The sequence below is a fragment of the Plecotus auritus genome (genome assembly GCF_963455305.1).
Source record: "Plecotus auritus genome assembly, chromosome: 12".
Lineage (NCBI taxonomy): Eukaryota > Metazoa > Chordata > Mammalia > Chiroptera > Vespertilionidae > Plecotus > Plecotus auritus.
This window is the reverse complement of record NC_137778.1, coordinates 9,296,893-9,318,654: the sequence shown is the minus strand read 5'-3', so window position 1 is coordinate 9,318,654 and position 21,762 is coordinate 9,296,893. Positions and strand designations below refer to the sequence as shown.

The 21,762-nt window shown below is 58.5% G+C and overlaps 1 protein-coding gene across 1 annotated transcript in view; it reads right to left on the bottom strand.

Annotated features, from left to right (window-relative positions):
• Positions 1-18,709, bottom strand: part of MFSD4A (major facilitator superfamily domain containing 4A) — a 28,220-nt gene extending 9,511 nt beyond the window's left edge. Inside the window, exons 1-6 of the mRNA XM_080648911.1 lie at positions 18,259-18,709; positions 9,101-9,299; positions 8,255-8,515; positions 5,121-5,289; positions 4,584-4,699; positions 3,500-3,673 (exon numbers count right to left, since the gene is read on the bottom strand). Of these exons, the coding sequence (XP_080505037.1) occupies positions 3,500-3,673; positions 4,584-4,699; positions 5,121-5,289; positions 8,255-8,515; positions 9,101-9,299; positions 18,259-18,488 (1,149 nt within the window). The 5' untranslated portion in view covers positions 18,489-18,709. The remainder of the gene's footprint in view (positions 1-3,499; positions 3,674-4,583; positions 4,700-5,120; positions 5,290-8,254; positions 8,516-9,100; positions 9,300-18,258) is intronic.
• Between the last annotated feature and the right edge of the window lie 3,053 nt (positions 18,710-21,762).

Genomic DNA, 21,762 nt, shown 5'->3' with positions numbered 1-21,762 from the left:
TCTGCAAGGGGCCACAAAAGCCTCCCCGAGGAGCAGGGGGACACAGAGCTGCCAAGGGGCTCTTCAAGGGCAAAGCTTAGACAAGTCTCAGCCCCGGAGTCTGTGTGAGCTTTTCCAAACGTCTCAGGAGATACAGATCTTCTACAAGCCCCATAGCGCTGAGGTAAAATTCTCCTGGGTGAGTGCATGTTTCTAGAAAAAGTAAGATCCTATATAATAAAAGCCTAACATGCTAAGTGTCTGGTCATCTGGTCATCCGTTCAACCAATCAAATGCTAATGATATGCTAAGACGGCTCAACCGCTCACTATAACGTGCACTGACCACCAGGGGGCAGACGCTCCAACCAGTAGGTTAGCTTGCTGCTGGGGTCTGGCCAATCGAGACTGAGTGAGACAGGCCAGCCACACCCTAGAGCCCTCCCACGGTGCCTCCCCAGCTGGCCAACCTCCTGCATCCCTCTCCAGCCCCGATCGTGCACTGGTGGGGTCCCTAGGCTTGGCCTGCGCCCTCTCACAATCCAGGATCCCTCGGGGGATGTCAGCCAGTTTCGGCCTGATCCTGCTCAACGCAAGAGCTGCCCCCTGGTGGTCAGTGCAGCTGCAGTGGCAGGAGCGCTAAGGATGTCTGTCCCCCGAGGGCTCCTGGACTGTGAGAGGGCACAGGCCAGGCTGAGGGACACCACCCTCCCCTCAGTGCACGAATTTCGTGCACTGGGCTTCTAGTATAGCTATAGAGAGCTAGAAGGTATGGGAGAAGTCACAGCTACCCCAGGCCCGTCTGCTTTACAGATGAGTGTGAGGGAGGAAGGACTGCCACACTCACAGGTGGACCCTGAGGGATTTGCTCCAACTGGAAAGCAAAGGCAGTGGCCGCAGCTGTGAGCCCCTCCCGTTCCTCTCCTTCCCTGGTCCCCGTCCCAGGTCCCCTGCAGGCCCTCTCAGAGGCCAGGCTCCTATGGAAGCTCGGCGTCCTTACTGAGAGAGGCTCGCTGTCCAGAGAGGGATGCAGCACCAACACGTCCTCTCCCCACACGAAACACGCAAGCCACGGGCCTGTCTGTGGTTCCAAATGGAACGGATTTCCTCCGCGTAGAAAGTGGCCCTGCAGAGTCCTCTGCTCTTTCTTCCTTCTCGGCCCAGTTTCTCAGCACGAGAGGCTGCTGCGGCGCTTCTTTGCCGGCATTTCCCACCGTCCAGCTCCGCGGTTTCAAAGGCCTCTGTGCCTGGACTCACACCCGCCCCTCCAGCCCGACCTGTGGCCAGAACCCCAGACCTGCCGATAAAACTGTCCCTTTGACGTGTCGCTGGATGACTAACAACGTGGCCCAAATGGGACTTTTCCTTTCCTCCCCCAAGCCTGCTCTCCCTCACATCAGCTAGCAGCTCCTGCCCTCCGGGCTCAGACCTGTATCGAAGGTGGTCAGTCCTGATCCCTCCTTTCCTCACCTACATTCGAGCCAACACCAAGTCCTGTCACCTCCCCTTCAAAAATCGCTCCACAAACTTTGGATCTCCCCAAATCCACCCTGACACGCTCGCCCAGCGCCGCCTCTCAGGCCTGGACTGAGTGGCATCTCAGATGGCCTGCAGGACCGGCCTCTCTGGTCAGGAAGTCTGGGTTGGGCCCCAGAATCCGATTCTCCTTTTTAAAAACCTTCACTCCGCCCTAACCAGTTTGGCTTAGTGCCGTGGTCGGCAAACTGTGGCTCGCGAGCCACATGCGGCTCTTTGGCCCCTTGAGTGTGGCTCTTCCACAAAATACCACGGCCTAGGCAAGTCTATTTTGAAGAAGTGGCGTTAGAAGATGTTTAAGTTTAAAAAATTTGGCTCTCAAAAGAAATTTCAATCGTTGTACTGTTGATATTTGGCTCTGTTGACTAATGAGTTTGCCGACCACTGGCTCAGTGGATAGAGCGTCGGCCTGCGGACTCAAGGGACCCAGGTTCGATTCCGGTCAAGGGCATGTACCTTGGTTGCGGGCACATCCCCAGTAGGGAGTGTGCAGGAGGCAGCTGATCGATGTTTCTAACTCTATCCCTCTCCCTTCCTCTCTGTAAAAAATCAACAAAATGTATATTTAAAAAACAAAATAAAAACCTTCACTCCGCGTGAGTTTTCATCGTCGTACCCAGGGTGCTTCAGACGTTCTTCCTTCTCTCGGACCCAGACGCCCGCCCTCTCCTCTCCCTAAGCAGCTGGCCTCCAGGGCTGGCCACCAGCAGGGCCTGCACCTCCCTGGTCTCCGCCTCTTCTCCTGCCGGGCACCAGGTCCCCGCGGCTCCCTGAACTCCCCACTGCCTTCCCCTCTGCTCTTCATCCCCTCCCTCCTCTCCCAGGGCCCTCTTCGCTCAGTTCTTCTCTGACAGTGGTGTCTTCACAGGCCCCCCAACTCTTCAGGCTCTGCCTACAAACAGGCTCACACCACCCTGACTCCTGCCGGACAGAACTCCCTTCCGCTCAGAAATATGTGCAATACTCTCACCTCCACCTCCAACTCCCTTCCACCCGCAGTCTCCTGTGCTTGGCCTCCACCCGCCCACCCAAGCGCCATCTACCTTGAACAGAAATTTCTTTCTGGAAGGTCATAAACCCGTACAAGGCAAATCCAAAACCTTTCTTGGGACTCATCGTGTTCGTTCTGTGGAGCCCCAACGGTACTTCCCAACCCCCTCTCTGCAGAAACCCAACCCAAGGAAGGACTTTCTGACAATAGATGGGCTACGTGGGAAGGGAGCGAGTTCCCAGTCCCTGGAGGTTTGAACAGACCGTGTGTCTCTCCTCGTACAGGGGTGTTACGGAGGTCAGTGCAGTCCTTCTAGGAGGCTGGGTAGAGACCTTTCTGGAATCTGGAATCCGGACCCTCGGTCATAGGTGGTGACAGAGATACATTTCAGGGTGAAAGCTAAGACCCATCACTCAGGCCCCGACCTCCTGCCTCCTGGGCAGACCAGTTCCTGGAAGGCAGCCCACATGCCAGCCTGGCTACTTGAGAATCGCCTGGGAGAGTTTCAAAATGCAAATGCCAGGTTCCAGCCCAGGGTGGAGATTCTGAAGGCCAGGGGTTCCCTGGCTTCCACCGGTCACAAGGCTCTGCCAGCTGGGCACCAAGGAGGGCACAGGGCCAAAGCCAGAACCTCTTCCCTTGCAGGTAGGTTGTCAGCTGGGACCTACCCACACACAGCAGGAATCACCTCCTTCCTGTCGGAGTACAAATGGGGGGAGGGCAGAGGGAGGAAGGGACCACAGATGGGGCTACGTGGGAAGGGAGTGAGTTCCCAGTCCCTGGAGGTTTAAACAGACTGTGTGCCCCCTCTAAGGGCGCAAGGGTAGGCTCCACTTCCTGGATCTCCATCCTTCTTCACCAGCATCTCCCTCCCTCTGCCCCGACATCCCACCCCATTGGCGGAGTCCAGTCCTAAGCAAAGGCCTGGGGCAGTGGTAGGGCCAGGAGTGAATGGTTCTCCTGAGGCTCCAAGAAGTGAGAGGAGGCCACTTACCACATTGATGAAAACCATGGTGGCCGGCTTCACGCGGGAGGAGATGGGGATGGAGGCGAGCTGACCCAGGGTGATGAAGCCCCAGAACAGGCTGGGGAGGTAGCCGGCCATCTTGTGTCCCACAGACAGCGGCTTCTCCACGGCATAGCTGTACACGAAGGTGGAATATGCGCCCTGTGGAGACAGGCCCGCTAAGCACACCCGCAGCGCGGCCGGACCAGACCCCTGGGAAAGGAAGCCCTGGTGGCAGGAGGTGAGGACAGACCCCGGGCGCCACGGCTCCCGGACGGCACCTGCACTGGCCTCTGGGTCCAGGGAGGTGCGGAGGCTCCTGGGCAGACCAGTTCCTAGAAGGCAGATCCGGGCCCACTACGTGTCTTATTTGTCCTGATTCCACAGAAAGCTTTTTGTTGAAGGACGTTTGCTAAAGGGTGTGTGTACACGCATCTCATTTTACAGATGAGAGGGGGGAGCAGCGACGTGCCCGAGGTCATACTGCGAGGTGGAAGTCACCAGCACTGGCCGCCAGAACTTTCTCCCTGGAGAGCCCCTCATGTGGCCATCAGTGAATCAGCCATTCACACCGTCCTAATTAACCCTTAGAGATTTCTAGAAAAAGGCATTAAACAGTGTGACAGTGGTCACCGGCGGACTGGACCGCCGGGCCCCGATCCGTCTGCGGCTGGTTTGTGCCACATGGCGAAGGAGCCCAGGTGCGGAATGTATTCCAGGGAGCAGCGTGCCCCCGAGTTCACTTGGCATGACCTCTGCTTGGCAGAACAGGGCTCTGCCTCTTAAAAAAAAATTGGGGTAAAGCCTGCACTTAGTAACAAACCCATAGGCCCCTCTCCCCAGAGTTTACGAACATGTAAACCACTGGCTGGGACAGAAGACTGTGGTACCAAGAGGCTGTGAGCAATTCTGGAAACAGTCACCCAGAACTTTTATTTAGTTTGAAGTTTTGGATCGACCCCACAGGTGAGGTCTCTAGAAAACCTCGATGCCTCTCTCCTGCTCTTGCCATCCCCAGATTTGAGTCTCGGGTGGAGGGTCCCAGGAAGGTGCCCCCCGAGGGCAGACTCACCGTCATCCCATCGGTCATGAACAGGACCAGGGCAGCTGTGACGTGGATGGCGAAGAAGGAGTAAGGGGCTCCTCTGAAGTTCCTCCTCTGGCAGCAGCTGAACAGGTCCTCGTGCACTGGATGAGACAGAGGAGCAGGGCTGAGCTTTGCTCCCGCCCCGCCCCCCTGCGTGCCCAGGGGAAGAGGCTGGCAGCATGGAGGACCACTTACTGCCGCCTACCTTCTCTAGCTTCAACCAACCATCTGTTAGAATCAGCCCCTGTCCACCTCACAGTCCTGGTGGAAGCAAGGCTCAGAGAGGTCAAGTAACTTGCCCCAGGTCACACAGCAAGGTTAGGCAGAATGGAGGCTGCAGCCGGAAGTCTGCCTTCCTGGTGCCCTTGGCCAGGCTGCTCCTTCTCCTGCCTCATGAGACCACTGGTGCCAAGGCCCTTTTCCAACCTTTATTGCCTGTGACCTACGTCACCCTCTGGGGGAGGGGTTACCGGAGAAGCCTCGGTGCGGGGCTGTGACATGAAGGTTCGTGAGAGCCCCCACCTGGGTATGACTGAACCTTTGGGGGCAGCGAGGAAGCGGCTTCCTTCTCGGGAGGCTGTGTCTCCAGGGCGAGCTCATCTGCAGACAGGAGCAGCGGCCTCCTCTGCGGGCAGCAGGTCAGCAGCCGCTCTTTGGACAGCAGATACAGCACAGCCATGGGCACCGGGAGCTGGGGGTGGGCAGAGGGTCAGGAGAGCCCTGTTCCCGTCAGGCTCCCCCCTTCCCACGCCTGGCCCACTGCGTTCGCCTGCACGGTCGGTCGTGGGGCGCAGGTCTGCGTGGTCCTGGGAGAAGACAGCTCTTTTCCAAGGGCGCCCACCTGAGAGGCGCCCCAGCTAAAGCAGCCTCGGCCCCGCGCAGGCTTGGTGGAATTGCTGCCCAACCTGAACTGCCTCTGTTTCCCCGAAAAGACAGGTACGTGCCACCTGCAAAGCTTAGACTCGCACCGGGCCCCTGCTGGCCAGGAGAGGTGCCAGAGGCAAACTCGTTTCCAAAGAAGTTCTGCTTTGGTTCATCTCGGCTCTATAAACCGTGCTGGGGGGTTATTATCCCCATTTTCCAGATGGGGCCACTGAGGCTCCAAGTTATCACTTAGTCAGAACCTGTTAGAACTGGAAGAGACCTGAGAGGTAAGCCAGAGACCCAGCGAGCATTAGCGCGGGCCACACAGCTGACTTCGGGCAGGGCAGGGCTGGCCCCGGTACCCTGCTTCTGCCAGTGCCGTCGCCACCTCAGGAGCTGTCTGGGTGATGTCTTACCCTGGGAGGCAGGGGCTGTCCTCAGGGGCTTGGTGTCTAAATGGGAAACAGAGACTCCGACTCCTTTTGATTTAAAAATGCCTGCTACAAGCAACACACCCACGCCCAGTGTTATGGTAGCCGCTTAGGCGTTACGAACTCCCAGAGCAGGGAGAAGGGTCTCCTGTCTGAGGGGCCCGGAGAAGCCTCTGCCACCTCCCTCGGGTGCCCTGCATGTCTAACCACCTGCTGCCAGGAGGGCCTCATCCAGCCCGGCCTCTGCCCTCGCTGCCGCATCCCACCCAGCTCCTCCTCTTAGGACAGGAGGCTCGGGGGCTCTGGGAGTTTCCCTGAGGCCGCGGGCTCCTCTGGCGGACGGAGGGTGGAGGGGAGTGTGCCTGGGCCGCCGAGAGGGAGCCTCCCCCAGCCTGGCTCGCTCCAGCATTTTCCAAGCCACCCGCACACCAGCCTGTGCTGGCACCTCCCTGCGGGCACCTTGGGAGCCTCCCTCCACCCTCAAAAACAAGTCCAAGGTCAGGCTCTGCCTGGAGAGCGAGAGCCACAGAGTGGGCCCGAACGGAGGGAGACAGTTCCCGCCCTCAGGAGGCCGGGTCTGGGGTGACGAAGCTCTCCCTCCGGTCTGATGGGGAAACAGGAAACCCACGTGAGGCGGCTGGTGCAGAAGGCCCAATGCCCGAGCGAGGGCCAAGGCACACGCCTGCGAAGGGGCCAGTCACTCAGGCGGGGCTTCCAGGGAGGCGGGTGGTGGGGAGACGTCACACCTAGCATTGCCACAGGAACACACTTCATCTTCAGAAGAAGCCACTTTGAAAGCCAGAGAGTGCCAGGTGGGCAGTGTGTGTGTGCGCGTGCATGTGTGTGCGCGTGTGTATGTGTATGTGTATATGTGTATGTGTGTATATGTGTGCATGCATGTATGTGCATGTGTATATGTGTGTGTGCGCAAGTGCATGTGTATATGTGTGCGTACACGTGTGTTTGTGTCTGTGTGCATGCACGCCCACCCACCATCGCCCACATGCTCGCTTGCACGGCCTCATTCTCTTCTGTGTGGGCGGTTTACCTTCAGACACAAAGCGATGGAAAAAGTACGGAAACCCCGCTGCAAACAAAGCACCTCCAGCCTGCACCTTGGGGGGCAGGAGGGAGCCTCGGGCTTTCGTGGACCTCCAGCCTCCTGGCCCCAGAGTCCCAGCTGACATGGTACTGACACTGCTCCTTCCCTGTGCAGGTTCTCCTTGGACATCACGGCCCAACGCGGCGTTGTTCCCGAGCAATGATGGGCAGGCAGGAGAGGGAAGGAGCGGAGGGAGAGGGGAAGATTCTGCTCCGGGGAACAGGAAGTTACAAAGGAGAAGGAAGGCCAATGAGCAGTGACTGCAGGCAGGAGTTTGTGCTGGGAGTCGGGCTTCCAGCCCGGCCTGGCCTCTTGCTGGCCCCCATCAGGGCGCTGAGCGTGGTGGTGTGACACCGAGGCCCAGAGGGACTGGCCGGTGGTCTCAAGAGCCCCTTTCAGTGCCACGGGCACCGCAGCACCCCGAGTGCCAGCAGCAGCCAGGCAGCTGCCGATCTTGCCTGAACCCAGCCGGCCCGACTCTGGGGGTGACAAGTCCGCTTAGTCCAGGCCCGACTCTGGGGGTGACAAGTCCGCTTAGCGCAGGAGAAGCTCTAAGGCAGAGTGACAAGCCACGCGGTGACTCCATCCCAGTCAGCAGGCCAGTGGCCACCAAAACACTCCCCACTCCCAGCCCCTGCTGGGCTCAAGCCAGGAGGTGAGGGCTGCTCCTGAGTTCCCCCGAAGCAGGGCCAGAGGCTGGGGTGGGGGGAATCTCCCCCCCTCTCCTTCTGCCCAGCCCAGGCTACCCTGGGAGGACCCGGCGTGGGTTAAGAGCAGCAGCGGAGGTTTCCAGCCAGAGGCCAGAGTCTGTGCTGATGGGGAGGGTGTGAGCTGGGGACTCAGAGGGGCCTCCGTGTCTGACCCAGTGACCGTGAGGTAGTCAGTCTCCATTCAGGACCCCGGAGAAGAGCCCGGCCTGGCCCGCAGCCTCCGGCCCAGGGTCACCTTTACCTGACGACTTGCAGGTGGGCCCTGATTCCACTGGGCCGACCCTGTGCCCTGCTCTGTCTCCCCGGAGAACTGCAGTCACAGGGTGCCACCCTGAAGGACTTGGAGGTGAGCTTTTGCAGCCCTCCTTGTGCTCAGATAAATCCTGGGGGGTCAGCTCTCCCATCCGCTTGTTTTCTCGAGGGCACTCTCAGCCTCAACCCATTTCTCAGAATCAGAAAAATCTTCAGCAGGAGCTGGGATGGACTGGTGCTCACGACTGTGACTGACTGCTAGCCCCCGCCCCACCCGCCCATCCCAGTGGCACTCACGTTGATCAGGGCCATGATCCAGAAGGCGTAGGACACGCGGGTTCCTGCTCCGTCTGGCGGGGACAGCCCAGGGAGCGTCTGGTTGGCCCAAGGCCGGGCCTCTGCGTGGTGCTGGCCCAGGACCCTGGAGGCGTGGAAGAGGTGGCTGCCAGAGGTGACGTTGACCGTGCTGTTGGCCGGCAAGCAGCTGTTCTCCGACAGGAAGGGGTCGGCGATAAGGGGGCTCAGCAGAGCCCCAAAGCCCACAAAGAAATGGAGAACCTGGGGAAGGAGAGGTAGAATGGGGGGTGATGGCTCAGGCGTCATACCCCACCCGCGTCTGTGTCCCCTCTGGGAGCCCCTTCCTGGCCCAGGTGGGAGCGAGGGCGTGAGAGGCAGGAGAGGGAGTGAGCTCCCCAGCCACCCGCGTGTCCTGGGATGGTGATGACAGTGGCTACTCTCCCTCCTTTCCCAAATCTTCACCCCCAGTGGGGGGCTGTTCCCCTGTTAATCATCCACCAAAGGGGAGAGGGCCGGGAAAGGGAAGGGCTGCGCTGGAGTCACGGGTAACTGGAAGACGAGGAAACAAGAAGAAATGCAGAGAGTGGAAGGAGACAGGAGGAAACAGCCCCCCGTCACGCCACTTCGCAGTGACAACAAACTCTCTGGCCGGTGCTCAGACGCCTGGGACCACCCTGCAGGCAGGGCTGTTACTACGTCCAGAGACGCCGGCCCCGCTGGTCACACTGAACTGCGCCCCTGGTGCTGTTTCTGCATCACCACCCTGAGGCCTGGGCAGAGGGGCTGGGAGAGACGGACAGAGGGACAGGCCCCTCCCGGCCCCAGCTCGTGCCCACGTGGGCTCACCTGGAGGAAGATGGCCGAGTCCTTCTGGTAGATCCTCACCAGCTGCATGTTGGCCACGGTGTCGATGCAGCCCATGGCCAGGCCCGCCAGCGCCATGACGGAGGCCAGCACCTTCACGTCGCGGCAGAAGGGGATGACGGCGAACACCAGGGAGATGGTCAGAGAGGAGGTGAAGAGAGCCCACAGCGACTGCGCCAGGCTGCGGTCAGGGAGGGGCGCGGTCAGTGGAGGGGCCCGGAGCCCTCGGGGCAGGCCCCCCACACGGGGTGGAAGGGAAAGGATGCTGGGAAGAGGCTCTGGGTTGCGGGCAAGATGTGTAACGAGCCCAAGTCTCAGAGAGCAGCCCCCCTCAGGGGCCGTGCTGTGAGGACTCCGGAGAGTATGTGCGGGAACACGTGGGCCTTAACAAAGTGTACCTGCTGTTATTTTACTTACAACAGTTTATATTGTGAAGTTTATACCTGTAAATGCTTAGAGGGGAGCCTGGTTTGAGTATTTCAGGGAACTGGGCCACATGCATGTAGCACCGTTCCCTGAACCCAAGGCCCCACAGCGAGGTGTCGGGGCCATTTGGTGACCCCTCGGTGGGCAGAGCTGTTGGGCCCTGTATCTGGCAAGTATCCGGATGGGGGGCTCTGTGGGCACCCCCACTGAGAGGCATCCCCCGGAGGAGCCCACCGCAGGCGGGCAGAGGGCCTGTCCCCCGCGAGGGAATGAATGGACGAGCGAGGGAATGAATGGGGCGCCTAAGGCTCTGTCCAGGTCTTTTCCGTACACCCTGCCTGACAAGCACTCTCAGAGGAAGGAAGGAAGCCTCGTATTTCTGGGACCAGCCTCCAAGGCTAATGTGGGGAGGAAGGAGACTGGGCAGCAAGAGGCTCTGGGAGGGAGGAGTCGTGGAGAAACCTTCTCGACTTATGAAGAGTTGGGGAGGCCCTGCCAGCCTCTGGCTGCTGAGCGTGGGAAGGTGCAGGGTACGGGGCGAGATGTGTCTGAATCGGCAGCTCCCCCAGACCCTGCCGCTGCCTTCCCCGCAGGTTCTGGCCTCTGCGCCCTGGCGCTCAGCTCTCATCTTGCCCATCTTTGATTAAATCCTTTATCAGAGGGCTCTGCTGACCGCAGCGGTCCGTTATTTTCTCTTTCTTGTTTCCAGGCTGATCTGCCAGATTACTGACCATGACCCCTGCCTGTTCCCACTCCGCGTGGTGTGAGGGGCGTGGGAAAGCTCGCTCACCCTGGCCACTGTGAGGAAAACAGGGACGCCCTGTCCCTGCCCCGGCCCCGCCAGCCCTGCTCTGTGGCCCCCAGTGCTGGCAGCCTGGGCTGCTCACTGAGCTTCTGCTTCCGGCAACTTGGTGGCTGCGGCTCACCTGCCTCTGATGCCAACACAGGTGATGCCCACGCCTCCACGGGGCACTAAAAACACAGGACTTTCATAACAGCTCTTCCTCCCCTTCATTCCTCTACACAGATGTTCAAGGAGCCCAGATGTTGCATCCTCCTGGCTGGCCCGACTTCAGGGACCCCAAGAGGGTCCCTCTCTCCTTCAAATGTCCCCTGCGCTGGCCCCGGACACAGCGGTGCCATCCCCACCACTCACTCACCACTCAGGGAAAGCACAGATGCCCGGGTACAGGTGCTCTCCCGAAGAGCTGGCACATGGCCACCTGCCCCGGAACCCTGAGTGAGCGCTCAGTCATCCGTCCTGGGGCAGGTCGAGGGACTGGCCGGGCCCAGTCACCGGGACGGGAAGGAGCTGGGGCGCGGGAGAAAGTTTACATGACAACGACTAACGCTTTAGTGTCCAAGACACCTGCACGTGACCAAGCTGTGAGGTAGACTGTGCCATTGTTGACCCAAAGTAAACTGAGGCTGAGAAAGGCCGAGAAAGTAGCTGACAGAGCCTGGACTTAACCCCAGGTCTTCCATGCCATGCTCCACGTCCATGGAGGAGAGCACGCGTGCATGTGTGTGTGCCTGCGTGTGTGTGTGTGTGTGTGTGTGTGTGTGTGTGTGTGTGTGTGTGGCTGGAAGGCTGGTGTTGGGCCACAGTCCCAGCCAGGGGGAGGGGTGGCCAACGGGGAGCATGAGGGAGCCTGTGCGGAGGCTGGTCTCAGGAAGCAACACGCACAGCTACGGTCGCTGGAACATGAGCCCCAGGTCCCTCTGCTGGTGTTATGGGAGCTCCAGACGCACTGCTGGCCTCATCGCCCCCTCCTCCCAGGCATCTGCTGCCGCCTGTTCATGGTGGGACCCCCTGCCTGGCACTGAGCTCGGCCCTGAGAAGGTGCTGAATGTGGCTGGGGAAATGGGACGAGTGCTTGAGGAAGGCCTGTCTCATCCCGTGCACAGGATGGCGCGGAGAAAGCATGGGAGACTAGGAGGCTGATGTGGGACTGCGGGGGGGGGGGGGGGGGGGGGCGGCAGAGGCAGCGGCAGAGAGATGCCAGGAAGGTGCTGAGTAGGACAGCAGGGGCTCAGGAAAGGGGCTGGGGAAGGGCTGGTGGCCAGCGGGCTGCCCCGTCCAGGCCTCTCCTCTCTCCCAGCTGGACCCTCTCATCCTGTCATTCTTGAGAAGGACACTTGATGCCCACAGGGGGCCTTCTTGTGCCCAGGCCCAGTGACAGGTAGGAGGGAGGCATAGAGGCCCGGCAGAAAGGGGAGGTGGGGGAGCCTGCCCGGGAAGTGCCCTCCCTGCCTCGCCTGGCCCTGCTGGGCAGTGGTGGGAGCTTGCGACCCACCGGCTGAGGCCGAGGCGGGCTGACCCATCTGGGCCTGGGTTCCTGGGCATGAGGGGATGGAGACTGTTCCCAGTGAATGGGGGCAGCTGCGTGCGGATCCCAGGCTGCCGTCCTCCCCGCTGGTCGGCAGGGCCGTTCCCGGGCATTCCCAAACCAGCCGGAACCAATTTCTTTAGAACAGAGAGGGACCCCTGGGGCTCATGTTCTGGCGGCCAGAGCTGTGCACCGCCTGCTTCCCGAGACCAGGCTCTGCACAATCTCCCCGTGCTCCCTGCTGGCCACCCCCTCCCACAATCTCTCCCCGTGCTCCCTGCTGGCCACCCCCTCCCACAACCTCCCCCGTGCTCCCTGCTGGCCACCTCCTCCCACAATCTCCCCCTGTGCTCCCTGCTGGCCACCCCCTCCCACAACCTCCCCGGTGCTCCCTGATAGCCACCCCCTCCCACAGTCTCCCCTGTGCTCCCTGCTGGCCACCCCCTCCCACAGTCTCCCCTGTGCTCCCTGCTGGCCACCCCCTCCCACAGTCTCCCCCGTGCTCCCTGCTGGCCACCCCCTCCCACAATCTCTCCCCACGTGCTCCCTGCTGGCCACCTCCTCCCACAATCTCTCCCCGTGCTCCCTGCTGGCCACCCCCTCCCACAATCTCCTCCTGTGCTCCCTGCTGGCCACCTCCTCCCACAATCTCCCCCGTGCTCCCTGCTGGTCACCCCCTCCAGTCATGAAAAAGGAGTCTCAGATACACCCTAGAGCCAGAATGAAATATACGAACTGGCTTGGCCACTTAATGGTTTGGTCAACGGCCCCTTCCAGGACTATGGATAATTGAAAATTATAAAATAAAAATGTCAAAACAGCTTTGGCAGTGCGGGTGCGGTGGGATTTATACTAGTGATTGGCAGCCTGGTCTGGCCCACCTCTGCCACTTCGCAGGGGGTGGCCTGGGGCGGGCCACGTACACGTAGCTTCTGCACCTCAGTCTCCCCCATATCACATGGGGATAGCGGGCTCTGCCTCACGAAGCTGCTGGGCAGTCAGTGCCGTTCCAGCCCGTCCTTTGCTCACTCATCGGGCTCTTCCCCAGGCCCCTGCAGCCCCCCGCCCCATGCTCCCCCTCCCTGCTGACTCCCCCAGAGAGCACTCCAGGCCCAGGGAAGCATGCCCTACAGGAGGGCACAGGCTGGTGCTGTTCCCACGGCAGCACCCTCTGGGGTGACTCTGAGGCTGGTCCAGGGACAGCTAGAGTGACAAGGGCCTAGGAGGCCTCCCCTCATATTACAGATCAGGAACCGGGCCCGACACGGGAGGAGGGCAGGGTAACGCTGAGCCAGGATCCAGTTTCTGGACGCGCAATCCTGGCAGAGGCCCGGGTAGTGCCGTGGATCTGCCCTCCCCTGGTCCTGGGTTCGGAGGTAAATCAGGCCGGTTGGGGAAGAGCCCCAGGCCCAGGAACAGCGTGGGCAGGGCAGGGAGCGTTCCTGAGGAAGCTGGGAAACGTCCAAGTTACTCATTACCAGCTCCACAGGGAAGGTTAAAGAGAACAGGGAGGGAGGGCAAGGAGCCAGGCCCCCCCCTGCCTGGTGGTGGCTTTCCTGGAGGTGCCAGCCCCGCCAGTTTGCTGGGTGACCTTGAGCATAAGCTGACCCTGTCAGCCAGGTGCTCTGCCTTACCCAGAGGGCACACATGATCCATCACCTTGACTTGGCTTCGTGTGGTCAAGGGGCTGCTTGGCTTCAAAACAAGGAGGACTCAAGCAGTGAGGTGTCCGCAGCCTGTCCTGCCTTCCACTCCCCAGGGTTGGGGGGAATGACTGCCCCTCGTCACCACAGACTGAGTGACCCCAGGTTCGCCAGGTGAACAAGCTGCTGGCGAAAGAGGCGCAGGCTTTCTCGATGGGAGACCAACCCAGGGCCCAGACCAGAGAGGAAGGAACTGGCTTTTGTATTGTGTCCCCGCAGGGCCAGCATCGTGGGGAAGCAGGTCTGAGAGTGGCCTAGGGCAGTGGTTGGCAAACGCATTAGTCAACAGAGCCCAATATCAACAGTACAACGATTGAAATTTGAGAGCCGAAAACCGACTTCTGCACATGGGCCACGAAGTTTCAGTCGCACTGTACGTGTGCGCCCGCACGTGGTATTTTGTGGAAGAGCCACACTCAAGGGGCCAAAGAGCCGCATGTGGCTCGCGAGCCACAGTTTGTCAACCACTGGCCTAGGGAGTCTTACGCAGAAGACTGGGTCTCATGCAAGGGGCAGGAGGGAGTTGGAGCTGGGTCATGAGCAGGGCAGGACTTGCAGGAATTGGAGGAAGAAAGAGAGAGAGAGAGGAAGGAAGGAAGGAAGGAAGGAAGGAAGGAAGGAAGGAAGGAAGGAAGGAAGGAAGGAAGGAAAAAAGAAAGAAAGGAAAAGAAGGAGATAGTGAATGGGGCAAAGAGGGGAAGAACTCAATAAGGCTTCAGTTAGGAGGGTGTATCCAGGGGAGAGGCCGAGGTGAGGCTGGGAGGAGACGGGGACGCTCAGAAAGCCACTTACCTACCCTGATGCCTCTCAGATAAAGGGGTCTCCTAAACTGCCCAGGGTGGTTAGACAGGTCCCCAGGAAACCAGGAAAGAAACTCTCAACTTTTGTCTAAATACCCCCTCCTCCTTCCTGTCTGACAAAGCACATACCTGTACACCCTGCCCACCAGGTGGCTGTGTGTTTTCTTTGAACTATTTCCTGCTCTCCAGTGGAAGGTCTAGTCCCGATTCTTCTGGCCCTAATTTGCACCCTTCTCCCTCTTGGCCTGCATGTGGTGGCCTCCTTCAACATCTCTCTCTGCTAGAAGAGAGACAGAGCTAGAGCTAGAGATAGAGAGAGAACTAACAGCGTGCACACTGGTTCCTCCCCTGCACCCATCCTAACATCCAAGGCTTTCCACACCCAGTCCCTCCGATGCATGTCTCTACAGGGGCATCCCGAAACTGTTCAGCCCTGGCCCTGGGTCTGGGGCAAGCAGCAGGCAGAACTGAGCAGGAATCCTAGAGAAAGACCCCGCAGGACTCTCCTCTCCAAGGCTCTGCACTCTCCCCACTCCTCTGCAACAGCTGGCCCTCTGCAAGGTTCAGCCAATCCCCCCCTGACAAGCAGGAGCCTGTGCAGAAGCCAGTAATCACTTAAGCTGAAAAGCACTTGCAGGGTATTAGCACTTTAACTGAGAGGTGGGGAGGCCCCGAGGCATCAAGCTTTAGAGGCTGGTGTCAGGGCTGGGGGAGGTTGTGTTTGTTGGGGGGGTAGGGAGGCCCGGATGGGGAATTATGATGAGCTACCCAGCTCTGGCCAGGTGGTGACTGCCATTTACATACAGGCCAGCCTGTGATATCCCTCCATTTCCACTGCTTTGCTCTGAACCAAAGGAGAAGGTTCTTCCCAACATTTTGTCCTGGGGATGGAAGGACTAAGGTCCAGAATTTAAACCTGAAACACTGCCAGGACCTGCCCCCCTCGCCCCTCCCTCCCATCCCATCCGCCCTGCCCTACCCCCACCCCTCTGCCCCCAGCAGGAAGCCCCAGGGGCCCACAGTTTCCTTCCCAGGAGTGTCAGCTCAGGGAGAGTCAGCCGTGCCTGGGCCCAGGAATACAGGGCCCATATATACCTTGTACCCCGCAGAGTTGAAAAGGACCTACTCATAGAGCAAAAGGCGTTTTACGGTATCTGGTTCTAGAGACAAATGCCTGGGTTCACACCCAGACTAGGCCTCTTCACAGCTGTGGGACCTGGGCAAGTCTCTTAACCTCTCTGTGCCTCAGCTCCCTTCTGCAAAACATGGAAACAGTAGTAGTACTCTGCAGGGTTGTTGTGAAGATTAAATGAGTTGATACAAGTGAGGTACTAAGGGCAGTGCCTGGCATTGGGTAAGTGCTCAGTAAAGTTAGGTATTATTGTTGCCATGATCATTTTTCTTTTCTGCGAGTAGGTTTCCTGCTGCAAGACCCTTTCGGCTGCCTGTTCAGAGCCCCCTGTTGAGTAAGGAACCTGAGGGAGGTGCAGAGCCAGCGAGGAAGAGATGGCCCACCTGGACGTGTATCTGCCCCTTTCACAAAGTCCGGCACAACAGCCTGCCATTTAGAATGATACTCATTCCCCTTTTGGTTCAGTGCGCTAAAACGTTGCAGGTAAGGGAGCGTTTGTAAATCAAAATACTTAGAAAACAAGAACAAAGCCAGAAAAACACCTTGATCGACCTCTAATGAAACTGCAGGCAGGTTGCCTCACACCTGTCAGAATGGCTATCATCAATAAATCAACAAGCACGTGTTGGCCAGGGTGTGGAGAAAAGGGAGCCCTCTTGCACAATTGGTGGGACTGCAAATTGGTGCCGCCACGATGAGAAACAGTATGGAGGTTCCTCAAAAAAATTTAAAATAGAACTTCCATAGGACCAGCAATTCCACTCCCGGAAGAAATCTAAACGCTAGTTTGAAAAGACAGATGCACCCCTACATGGACTGCAGCCGCATTTACGATAGCCAAGATATATGCAAACAACCCAAGTGCCCATCAATAGACAAGTGGATAAAAAAGTGGTGGTACATAAACACAGTGGAATATTACTCGACCACAAACGATGAATGAAGCCTGGCCTTTTGTGACAACATGGAAGGACCGAGAGGGTATGTTGCTAAGTGAAATAAGTCAAAAAAAAAAAAAAAGACAAATACCAGGTGATTTCACTTACTAGTCTATATGAAATCTTAAAAAAAAAAAACACACAAAAATCCACAAGCAAAACAGAAATAAACTCACAGATACAGAGAACAAACTGATGGTTGCCACATGGGAAGGAGGCTGAGGAGGATGGATGAAAAAGGTGGAAGGATTAAGAAGTACAAATTTGCAGTTATAAGAATAGGCACGGGCTGTAAAAGACAGCATAGGGAATATAGTCAAGAATATTTTAATGCCTGTGTATGGTGCCAGATGGGTACAAAACTTATCAGGGTGATCAGTTGACAAGGTATATAAATGCCTAACCACTATGTTGCACACATCACACTAATATAATATTGTATGTCAAATGTAATTTTAAAAGTAAATTAAAAAACACCTCTAGGCAGAATCAGAATGGATCTTAATGCTTTTAAAGATTTTCTGACTCTCATATACATCATATCCTGTACAAAACCCACAGAAACACTAGTATTCACAAGGAGAGGTGCTTATTAAGAGGAGAATTCTTCCGTTTACAAGAGAATTTCGTAGTGGGGATAATTGCTCCCTAACTGATCATGTTTTGTCATTCGAGTGGCTTAAAGTGGGGCCCATCTATATGACACCTGTGCCCCTCTCCATCAGCTGGAGGTGGACAGGAAAACCTGCCCTCATGGATACCTCTAGGAATGAGCCCAAAGGGGTAGCCCTTGGCCCAGCGTGGCCCCCAGAGCTTTCTCTGGGAGAGCCCTACTGTGGTTCTGCTCCCAGGCTGTGGGCCTGCTCCAGCCATGCAACCCAGGAAACCACCGGCCGCTCCGGGACCAGAAAAATCTCCCAGCAGCTTCTGGCTTGCAAGTCATCTACCCCCCGTTTTGGCTCTGCTCTCCCAGCTGCACTGGGAGAGCGATCCTGCTACCTTCCCACAGGGCTCCCTGGAGGCAGCCCCATCCAATTCGAGCAGGAGATTGAAGCTCTGCAATGAAATCCAAAAAGAAGTCTCTCAGGCCATGCCAGGCACTCCAGGGCCAGTCCTGGGCAGAGGCCAGGGAGGAGTAACTGGGGTGAGGGAGTGGAGGGGACCTGGCACAGGGACAGGGCCACGTTACCCCGCTATAGGTAAGACACCTGCACCTGCCCTACAGCCCCTGGAGGGAGGTCCTGGGTCTCGCAGGTGAAAGGGCTCTGTCTCCAGGTGCCCTCTTCCTCCAGTGCTGGCCCCTGGCTCCTCAGGAGCAGGAACACACGGGACCCTCGAGCCTGTGCCACCTGGGTCCAGCGACAGCCTGTGGCAACTGATCTGAACTGATGGTGTGCGCGGAGCCCGCCCCAGGGGCTCGGTCAAGCCTCAGCCGGCTCTGGCACCTCGCCGCCCGGAGGGGACCCTCCCATTCTCCTTCCACCTCACTTCCAATCCCCCGGTACAGAGGCTGAGGACAAACCTCAGACCCGCGCAGGAGGGGCCCTCCCTACAAACTCCATCACCCCTCTCCCCGCCGGCTGTGGGTGGGGGAAGCGGCTGAGAGCTGGGTTTACCCCCTCCAGGGGTGAGTGGAGGCCAATAAACAATCCAGTCTCGGGGGAGAGTCTTTTTTCCGGGAGAGCTGGCGTGGGGTGGGAGGCATGGGGGACACGCAGCGGGCAGAGTGGGAGAGTGGTCGCAGCGCCAGCGCCGCGGGGATGCGCCAGCCGGAGGGCAGGGCAGGGCAGGGTCGCGGAGCCCGCACTCACGTCCTCTTGAAGACGCCCCCGAGGACGCTGCCCAGCAGGAGGCAGAGCTGCTGCGAGAAGAAGACCCAGGAGATCTGGGCGAGCGAGCTGTGCGTCTGGCAGCGCAGGTCCAGCAGCGTGGGCCCCAGGAAGGCGATGCACAGGCCGAAGCTGAAGAAGACGCTCCAGTAGGTGAGCGTGGGCTGCAGGTGGCGGCGGAGCAGCCCCGACAAGCGGCCGTCGCAGCCCATGGCCCCGGCTGGCGGCTGCTGCCCGGAGCGCGGTGCCGAGTGCCGCCCGCGGAGGGCCCGCTGGCCCGGAGGCCGGCGCCGGGGGAGGGGCCGGGAGGGCCGCCCGGGAGGGCCCCGCCCCTGGGCCGGGGGTGGGGGCGGGTCTGCGGCCGCGGGCTCCGTGTCCGGTGCAGCCTCGCGATCCTTCCCGCACCCACAGTCTCCCACCCCCGCGTCGGAAGACCAACCAGGAGCCGCTCTCCACCCCGCCCTCCTCCCGCCCGGCTCCCGGTCCCGCCAGCCTCCCTACGCAGCCCCAGGTCGGAGGGGCCCCGAGTGCCCATTTTAGAGCCGGGCACACTGAGGCCCGAGGGGTTGTGGGCGTGCCGAGAGGCTGGGAGAGCGCCTTCCCCATTCACCAGCGGGCCTGGGCTTTGGCGGTAGAGGAGCCCCCAGCCTCCCTCCTGAACTAGAGGCTTCACAGACACATTCAGTCTGCCAGCGCCTCCCATCTTGTGAACAGGAGGCACAATCTCCTACATATATTGTTTCATGGTTTTCAGTAGAACCCTTGGGACAGAAAGCCCTAGAAGCTACCCATCCTGGCCCTGAGCTCAGCGGAAGGGCCTGTAGCCCATCCTCACCTGCAGCGCGCCCCTTGCTCCTTGGACAGGTGCTGGGGGAGGGGAAGATGTGGATGCTGGTCCAGACTTTCTCCTTCCTATTTGGGGGAGCAGAGGGGACAGAAAGGGGAGGGTAGTGACCTGGGGAATCCCAGGAGAAATCTGCAAATAACCCTTTAGGAGAGAAGAGAGTTCTGGGGGAAATTCCTGTTTTGCTGGGAAAAGCCGGAAGGAGTTGGGATGGGAGGATGTTAGATCTCCAGGCTGGGAGTCCTTGGAGGGCCTGCCTCCAACACAGGTGGTCCCTCACCCCAGGTGGTCACAGGGCTGGTGGTGCTGGTGCGGTCCTGCCCCTGAGCACGGACTCTGGCCCTGCACTGTTCCCAGGAGGCAGAGCAGTAAGGCCCTGCACTGCCATCCTGCCCTGGTGTCCTGGTGGTGGTGGGAGCCATTATTCATGCCCACTCGCGCCCCCCCCCCCCCGGTGGAGGGGGACCAGGGCTAAAAGGACTGAGGAGGTTGTGGTGCCCTGTGACAACTTGGAATGAAATAGGGACAACCTACTTCTCTTGCAGGTGCTGGCCCCATGTCCCAGTGCCCCCCGGCATCTGCCGCCACCCCCCCCCCCCCACCCCGCCCCGCCAACTGTGAGCACCAGGGAAGGGAGCCCTGAGGTCTCTGGCTCAGTTGGCTTGTAGGTCATGATACTTATTCAGCCCTGATAGTGGTGGGCCTCACAGTACTTGTGCTTAAAAAGGTCTCCTCTGGAAAAACGAACAATTCATAACCACAGCGTTTGATTGAGTCTTCTGAGCTACTGTCGCAGAATTCCGGAACCAGCAGCTCTGAGTTGGAGGGAGCCATCTCCAGTGAAGTCCCGCCCCCGCCCCTCTACCCTCCCGCTCTTCTCCCCCACCCCCATCATCACTGATAAAGGTTTGTCAGCCCTATTCCAGAGGGGTACCTTGTATCAATGGGAACCTTACTTATCATTTCCTGGGGGTGGGCACTGTGGTAGGAAGGGTTTCAGGCTTAACTGAAAGGCGCCTCCCTGTGGCTCCCCACTGCCACCTACAGGACGTCTAGTGGCTCTTGCCCTGTTAGCCCTGCTCACAAATAATGACCTCGCCCCAGCACTGGGCTTCTGCAGCCCAAACTCCTGAAAATCCTTTCATAATTTCCTGCGGCTGTCTACTGGCTCAGCTCCTCCGGCCACAGCGGCAGCGACCTGCTAACCGAGGGGCAGCCTGCGGTGTCTGGGCCACTAGAAACATCCTGTGACTTGATCTGAGTGGTGGTTTCACACAGGTAAGTATATTGCATTGTCCGCTGGGCTTATGATTGGTGCCCTTTCCTGTATGTGAATTATATTTCAATAAAATTGTAAACAGACTATGGTGGGTGCAGTGCCCAGCCCCACTGCAATCAAAGACCTTCCTTTTTCCTTTCCTTTTTTTTTTTTCTTTTTTTTTGGGGGGGGGCTTGAGTTGAGACAAGCCATAAGGAAGCCAGTACAGCAATGAGATACATTCTATACTAGGGGTGCTTTGAGTTCCAGAGCGAAATAAGAGCCGGATACCCTCACCACGATCCAAGAAGGTCCCATGTTGCCTGGGAAGACTTCATGGAGGAGGTGATTACTGAACTGGATCTGAAGGATAAGAACATAAAAAGTCTTGCTTCTTCTCTTTCCTTCTCTTTCCCCGTGTCACTATTTTCCAGCATCATCACATTGTCCACTTCCTCCAGGAACTTTTCCCAGAAAAATTCTACCCAAACCCCAAATTCCAAGGAGCTCCAGACTTACTTCTTGCCCCCCTACTGTCTTCACAGTGTCAGCTATCATACAGGGTGGGGCAAAAGTAGGCTTACAGTGGTTCATATGGAAAATAATACAATCTATATATATAAAAGGCTAAGCCGACTGGACGACCAGCCAGTGCCTATGATGTGCACTGATCACCAGGGGGCAGACGCTCAATGTAGGAGCTGCCGAGCGACAGCAACTTTGCAGAGTGCCCTCTCACATTCCAGGACCCCTCGGAGGATGTCGGGCTGCCGATTTCGGCCCGATCCCCACAGGTCAGGCCGAGGGACCCCACCTGCTGGAGGGACCCCACTCAGTACACAGATGCCCTTCCAGCCCAGTGCCACCCCAGGTGTGGCTGGCCGGGGAGGGACCGTGGGAGGTTGGCTCCAGGGCGTGTCCAGCCCATCTCACCCAGTCCCACCCCGCCGTCCACCTTCTAATTAATTTGCTTTCAATGTGCACAAATCCGTGCACTGGGCCTCTAGTGATTAATAAATAATAATACAAGAATAAACTGTGTTTTGCGTGCTCACAAGTGTAAACCTACTTTGCCTCACCCAGTATTCCACCAACTGTTAGCTGCCTCTTCCTGCCACCCTGCCCGCCCCCCCCCGCCCAGGCCAGTTACACTGTGAGTACTTAAGAGCTGGGACTGTATTCACCTGTGTTTCTAACACTTCCCCGCCCCTGCCCAGGTGTCTCACAAAATACCTGCACATAGAGTGCTGGATAAACAGCTGGGGAAGTGAATTATTTGCACGGCAACTTTGCAATTGTTCTTGGTGCTTTATTGACATATCTGATTTACCAATGAAAGCAAGTCTCCCAAGGGCAGAGGCTGCCCTGTATTTCCCTTGTGCTT